Source organism: Myotis brandtii, unplaced genomic scaffold (assembly GCF_000412655.1).
Source record: "Myotis brandtii unplaced genomic scaffold, ASM41265v1 scaffold383, whole genome shotgun sequence".
NCBI classification, from domain to species: Eukaryota; Metazoa; Chordata; class Mammalia; order Chiroptera; family Vespertilionidae; genus Myotis; species Myotis brandtii.
This window is the reverse complement of record NW_005364711.1, coordinates 34,433-41,508: the sequence shown is the minus strand read 5'-3', so window position 1 is coordinate 41,508 and position 7,076 is coordinate 34,433. Positions and strand designations below refer to the sequence as shown.

Genomic DNA, 7,076 nt, shown 5'->3' with positions numbered 1-7,076 from the left:
CGCCGCTCGCCGCTGCCACCACCGCCACCGCCACCGCCACTCTATGGGGCGCCCTTCCTGCGGCGAAGACGCCCAGTCACCCTCACACCGCTCAGGCCGGCGGGGCGGAGGTGGGGCGGAGGGTGCCTTCTCCTTCACCGGGTGCTGGCCTTCCGGGGTGGGAGGGTGGAGGGACAGGGCCCTTCGGGGGTCTGAAGGAGGAAACACTAGCGTATGTGTTGGGGAGCGCGGTTCCGGGCTCTCCGAGGCTTAGCTTCTTTGTCGCAGAACCGAGGACAGAGGATGGGAGCTGCTGGGGGGAGCCCTCTTCGCCTTCAGAGGCGCTCCTGGCTCGTGACCGAGGCGGCTGGCCTGGGCCCCCGGTTATCCTTCTGTTTGGAGGCCCAGGGCCTTGCTGTTTCCCCCCGGAAGGAGGGGCTCGGCCGGCCTCTCCGGATCCCTTTCCCGCTGGCACCTTGGACAGGGGAGACCGGGGCTAGGCCTCACCTCTCAGCCGCCTGGGGGGCCAGGGGTGAAGAATCGTGGCATTGTAGTCACAAGACCGACGTTATGTAACTGCAGGCTCCCTCTTGGAGGGTAAGGTGGCTTTAATTACTGTGATAAAGTTGTTCCTTTGCACACTTTGGGGATGAGGCAGCGGAGCAAGGTGAGCTTGCTGGGAAGGGGTGCTCCTTTGGTACTTGAGCTTGGCCGCCGGTCACCTGGCCCCACCCCCGCCCGGAGTGTATGGGCTGTGCCCCCTTCTGAGTGGGGAGCTGGAATAGGATACCAGGCGACACTAGTTTTCTGGACAAGACGTACAAAGAGACATAATATCAGCACATCCTCCCTGTGCTGCTCTAGTACCTTTGCTCAAACTCACGAAGTTGCCTCATCTATTTAAAAATCACTGGTTTTTAAAAAGACTATGTTGAATTGCCCAAGGTCATATAGGTAGTGCTCACAGACTCCTCTTGAGGCTCTGACTTTTCCTCCCTCCCGGGATGTGGGTACAGAGGGTGCTCATCCACTAACCCTTAGCTCTGCCAGCCTCTGCTGAAGGAGAACCAGCCCTGCTTAGATGGATAGTGCCAGACAGAGGTGCTTTGGATTCAGTTAAGGGTGCCTAGCTGGCAGCTGCCTTGCATGTATTTTTTTGCATCTGGTACAGGCTAAAGGAGTAGTTGTGAATTCTGTTTCCCTTTCAGCCTACCCAGCCCACATGTTAGTGTATTCAGAGATCAGGGTAGCCTGGAACGATACCAGGGATCTCTGAGCATGCAGTATCCTGTGTAGCCTTGTATCAGACAGGGCTGGAATGACAGCATGTTTTGTCCACTATGCTGGACCCACAGAGTGGTATTTTGGGGAGTGGGACATTGGGGGGGTGGGGTGGATTGTTACTGCTCTGTGTGACAGAACTGTGGCCAAGGACAGAGGATAGGATTTTGCAGCTCATCTCCTTTATTCTTGAAAAGCACCCTCACATGCTACAGACTGCTAGGCAGGTTTTAGCCAGCCCTCCTCGGATTCCTGTCATCCTAGGAAGGGACCATGCAAGGCCTACCCCAGAACTCTTTATGTTGCTGTAGGATGAATCCCTGGTTTAGATATCAGAGCTATGAAAAGGGGGTGTTAAAATAATTCTTCACCTTTTGTTATGTCACCATGGGGCATTGGTAGCCTTGATGTTGGCAACATTTTCTGTGAAGGGCCAGATAGTAAACATTGTAGGCTTTATAGGCCATGCAGTCTTTTGCAACTACTCATCTCTGCCATTGTAGTGTGTTCCTCTAAAACGATTTACAAAAAGGGGTGACTGGCTAAATCTAGCCAATGGGATAGACCCGTACGTAGACTGTTTTTTGTTAGCAGATGTTCTCGTGTAATTTTAATTAAGCCTTATAACAACCCCCTGATACTTAGCTGTTGCTACCCTTGTTGCTAAAATTCCTAGTCTGTCTTCTTTCTACTGTGATACCAATGATGTAATAATGGTCATTAAATCAAGGGTTTATTGTCTTCAGGTGTTATGCCACCTGGTTTACCCTCCGGATAACCCTGCAGTAATGGCATGAAAATAGAAAAGTTAAGTAATTTGTCCAAGGACACAGATAGCAGATGATATATTATAGTGTCTTGGCTATTGGTGCTATTCAAAATATCAGAAATAGATAAATTTAGAGTTGGAAAATCCTCTTTATATATGATAAAAACTGATGGCTTATATCTTTGTTACTATTTATCTTGTATTTCCCAGGCTTGGAGGCCATATCTCAGTTAAAAGCTTATGTGCTCCTTCTATTGCCTCTGGTCTTGTGCTTTCTGTTGTTCTTACCCTCTGTGCTCCCCTCTCCCACTGAGGCCCCACACCCAGTTACTAATACTTATTGTCCAGAGTCATGGGGTTGGTTAGCCTTACATCTTTGCTTCTTCTGCAGTGTCACGATGTCTGACCGGAAGGCCGTGATCAAGAATGCAGACATGTCTGAGGACATGCAACAGGATGCCGTTGACTGCGCCACGCAGGCTATGGAGAAGTACAACATAGAGAAGGACATTGCTGCCTATATCAAGAAGGTGCATTGGGAGAGCTGTGGCTGGTGTCCAGGGGTGGGGACTGGCAACCGAGCTGTACCACGCGGAGGGCTGGAGCTGGGGACATAGGAAAGCACCTATATTCCATGCAAACAAAACCCTAGGAACTTGCAAAGCAGACAAATTAGGGAGTGATTATTAATGCCAAATAATTTATCTTAGGTATTTTTAATAGGAACTCTGTTGGGGTGTGTGTGTGTATATATATTTACAGATAATTATGTCACTGCAAGGGATCGGGGAGAGAAGCTTCAGGATTAAATATAACTAGTCCAATTCAGAACTATTCATAACGAACATCAAGAATATATGAATGGGCCCTAACCAGTTTGGCTCAGTGGATAGAGCATCGGCCTGCGAACTGAAAGGTCCCAGGTTTGATTCCGGTCAAGGGCATGTACCTTGGTTGCGGGCACATCCCCAGTTGGAGGTATGCAGGAGGCAGCTGATTGATGTTTCTCTCTCATCAGTGTTTCTAACTCTCTATCCTTCTCCCTTCTTCTCTGAAAAAGTCAATAAAATAAAAATATATGAATGGATAATATAAGATTGTATACAAGTTTTAGAGGAACTTCATCATTTAAAGTGGTATATCCCTATAATAATCCTCATGTAGGAAGCTTCCTTTTCTTTCTCTTAAAAAGGACTTGGGGAGAAACACACACACACACAAACACTAAAAAGGATTGCTCTTCTCGCCTACCTTCTTAAGAAAAGGGTGGGCTTATTTATATATTTTTAGTGGATGAGCAATATTGGGACAATGGGTTTAGTCCCTGAAAAATTCCTGAGTGAATGGTTGAATATTTATGAGCTAGAAGTGATACACAGGCCCTGATTCCTAGTCAGGATCCATGTCCATTGGTGGCATAGTCCTAGTATTTGATATTCTGAGCTCTGGTATCCTAAGAGGATGCCTAAAAGTAGTGGCATTCTAGTCTATAGAGGTAGTAGGGTGTCCTGGAGTTTTACAGAACTCTCTTTTTTACCCAGATGGGTGGGATGAGAAGAGGATACTGCAAGGTTCTCTATATGTGGAGCCAGCAAGGCTCTTTGGCATGCCAGCTCCTTGCTGAGTGATAGCCTTGTTCTGTCTAGGAAGAGAATCCAGAATCATAGACTCTGAGAGCCAGAAGAATCCTTAGATATAACTGGTCCAGCTTTCTTATTTTGCTGATGGGGAAAATGAGACCTAGGAAAATAACTATGGCTCTCTTATGTTACAGTCTTGAGTCAGGATTAAAGCTGAGTTTGGTGATGCCTTCCCTTTCCACTATTCTTAATATCTTTGGAGTCATGTGGTGTGGGAGTTGTGGATGTTGAGTCCCAAGGTTGGCAGCATTGCTGGGCCAATGGTGGAGGGCTATTGCCTTTTCATAGCTATGAAAGGATGCATTTAGAACTGAGCCATCGGTTTCCTACTGTACCCACAGGGTGGCAGGGAGCTGTCTATGATTAGGTCACAAGGATTTCCTAAGTGGCTTTGATGCTGAACTTGTGTCCCTGAGAGAAATGAGGGAATTGTCTTGATCTCATGGCTGAGGTCATGGTTCTGTTACTTACAGCATACACATTGCCTGGTATACAGGGAATGCCTTTAATGTTGACTTACACAGAACTGCTTCCTGACGTTTGGTCCCCATTTTGTTCTAGTGTCTTGGTTTTTGGCATTTGGAAATACTGGTTTAGTAATGAGGGTGGCGACTCAGCAAGGCTTGCCCCTCTGTTTTATTCATGCTGTGTGACACTGGAGTGGTCCTTTGTGCCACTGGCTTCTCTGATTCCCTTGCTGAAGAGTCACAGGGTGGGCTATAGAATAGGGTAGCTAGGGGGAGGAGAGATGATCAGGGTGTAAAGTGCTAGCGAGAAATAGTGGAGCCTTTGTGGTGTTACACTATTAATGAGGGAAGGAATGTCCTAGCCAGTTTTAGAACCTGAGCTCCTGAGGTTCCGGGAGCTGAGGCGGTGGGTGGGGGTTGATAACTAAACTGACCAGACTCCCATTCTGATTTCTCATCCTCCAGCTGTCTAATCACCTTTCTTCTCTACCTTTTATTTTTCTTTTAGGAATTTGACAAGAAATACAACCCTACCTGGCATTGTATTGTGGGCCGAAATTTTGGCAGCTACGTTACACACGAGACAAAGCACTTCATCTATTTTTACTTGGGTCAAGTTGCAATCCTCCTCTTCAAGTCAGGCTAGGTGGCTGCAGAGAAGGTGTCAGTGGCGGCGGCGATGGCAAGCAGACGGCGTTGCTGGGACTATTTTGCACTGGGGCCAGCATCAGGATGTCCTCTCCAATGGCTGTGCTACTGCATGGACTGTATACTCGATTTCATGTGTATGTCGCAGTAAACAAAACCAAACTTCTTTCTGTTTAGTTGCCTGGGGAAGAAGGCTGCTTTACATTTATTTTCAAAACTTAAAAATTTTTTGTTGTTATTGTATTGCACTAGGAAATCTCTCCCACCTCTTCCTTTTCTCTTTCTCTCTCTCTATAAACTAAGCCCTCAGTAAAGCCTGTAAAACTAGGAGGGCTGGGGAAAGGAAGTCCGTTTCTGGAGGTGGAACTAAAACTGCAGCTGCCTCTTCCTGGTGGTGGAGGCTGCAGGGAGACAGCGAGGAGAGAGGAATAGGAAGGAGGGGAGGGGGATTGATCTAGTACCAGGGAGACTATTCCACTGAACTGTGATTCCACGGCTTGGGGCAGAGTGTGGGGTTAGGGGGGTGGGTTCTTTAAGGGGCCCTGAGACGTGTTTGTCTGTGGTGTGTGGGAGTGGGGAGCAAATTTGTCTTGCTGTCTTTGTCAGAAAAGTTTCTAAGTAAGGGCTGTGTCTTTGTGGATTACCTTTCTTCCTGTCAGAGCCCATGCTAGAAGGATGTTGGAGGTAGGATTAGTTTGACTTTTTTTTTCTTTTTATTCTTCTCTACTTCTTTCTGCTCCCTGCTCAGCCCTCAGTTTTCTCATTCCTCTAGAGTTCTCTTAGAGCAGCCCCTGTTAGTTGGCTGGCAAGGGAATTTCTGGTGACTGTAGTTCCTTAGTTAGGTCTTAGCAGTCAAACCAAATCAATGTCTCCTCTGTGTATATGTGTGTTTGTCAGTGTGTGCGTGTGTGTGTGTGTGTGTGTGTGTGTCTTGGTTTGGGGTAGAGGGGAGGGAAGGGCAGGATGGTATGGAATCTCTAGGGTATATGGGTAGTTAGGGTACACAGTTAGTTCTAAGTGGGCCTTTATGTTAAAAATTTTTGGGAGGTGAAGACAGATGTAAACCCACCCACCCCACCCTCAGCCACCTTGCCCAGACACTGTGCTGTGGCTGTGTGCTCCCAGGAAGGTTTCAGGAGGATAGCCCACATGAGTTGACCACGCTGTCATCTGTCCTGAAGTTGGCTCTCAGTGGAGAGGGAAAGTGACTTCATGGTTGGTTGCCACCTCTTGTGGGTGGTAGGGATGGAAGTGAAGGGCTGTGAGGGGCTTGGGATGAAGTTTGCAGTGATGAAGCCACGTATCAGGAGATGGAGCAGGGCCGCTAGTGGGAGGAGATTCCAGGGAGAGTGCTGGGAAACCTTGTCTGTTGATCAAATAGAGGTGGGGTGGGGTATGGGTGGGGGGAGTCATTGCTGACTGAGCTGCTGATTCTTGTAAATTGCATTTAAAACTCTCTTGTGTACGGTTGACACTGGTGGGGTTTGGGTCTAGCTCACTTTTTTTTCCCCTCAACTCCATCCTTGGGGCTGGAGGGAAGGCAGGAGAATATCCCCTCTCCAAGTCTTTAGTGTTTGCTGAGCTTTCTGATGCTGACAGGGGAGGGTGGGAATTGGGATGATGAGTGAGTTCCCTGTACCAAACCCTTTTATGAATGTTCAAATCTGTGTTTCCCCCTGTCCTCCCAGACTTGTGTGGCCAGTTGGAAATGTCCGGTTTGTGTTCATCTCCCTCATTTCTGGAGTTGGGGCTGAGACCCTGCCACATCTCCTATGCTCTGCATCCATGCCTCTTTTGGACATTAAAGGTTGATTGATGCACTTCTGAGCTGTTTGGGTTTCTTTGGGGTTAAAGGGGTTGGTCAGATGCAGTGGTGCCATACGTGTGTGGGGTGGATAGTATCTAGGGTGCAGTAGGATGGGGGCTCAAGAGATAAGACCAGGCAGAGAGGTACTGATTGGTCTGAATCAAGTTTTAGTTGTAGGGCCTAGGGTTGGCCCCTTAAGTGGCAGAAATCTAACCAGCAGCACTCACCCACAAGGCTTCTTGGGTCCCTTGGTAGAGATGGCCAGGTGAGCTGCATTTTGGATCTTCAGTATAATACATGTTGCCTTCCCAATTTCCAGCACCAGGTTCAGTTTCCAGGTCCAGGATGGCAGTTTATAGCTGCTGTGCTGGACCTAGAGGAGCTTGGTTTAGAACCTTTGGCCAAAGCTCATATCCGTCACATGCCTTATTCTACGCTTCCCTGAGACCAAGATTGTCTACTAGCTAAGTCCTGCTTTGGCCCCT

General features: G+C 48.0%; 1 protein-coding gene across 1 annotated transcript; it reads left to right on the top strand.

The window, feature by feature from the left end:
* Positions 1-2,384: 2,384 nt before the first annotated feature.
* Positions 2,385-6,604, top strand: DYNLL2 (dynein, light chain, LC8-type 2). Its single transcript, XM_005872526.2, has 2 exons — positions 2,385-2,559; positions 4,645-6,604. Exons 1-2 carry the CDS (start codon positions 2,428-2,430, stop codon positions 4,780-4,782), a joined length of 270 nt encoding a protein of 89 aa, XP_005872588.1. The 5' UTR covers positions 2,385-2,427; the 3' UTR covers positions 4,783-6,604.
* Positions 6,605-7,076: the final 472 nt, after the last annotated feature.

Bases quoted from the DNA above. Each gene is read 5' to 3' on its own strand.
- DYNLL2 (XM_005872526.2), top strand. From the start codon at position 2,428: ATGTCTGACCGGAAGGCCGTGATCAAGAATGCAGACATGTCTGAGGAC. The intron at 2,560-4,644 runs GTGCATTGGGAG...TTTTTCTTTTAG, and splicing joins TTGCTGCCTATATCAAGAAG to GAATTTGACAAGAAATACAA.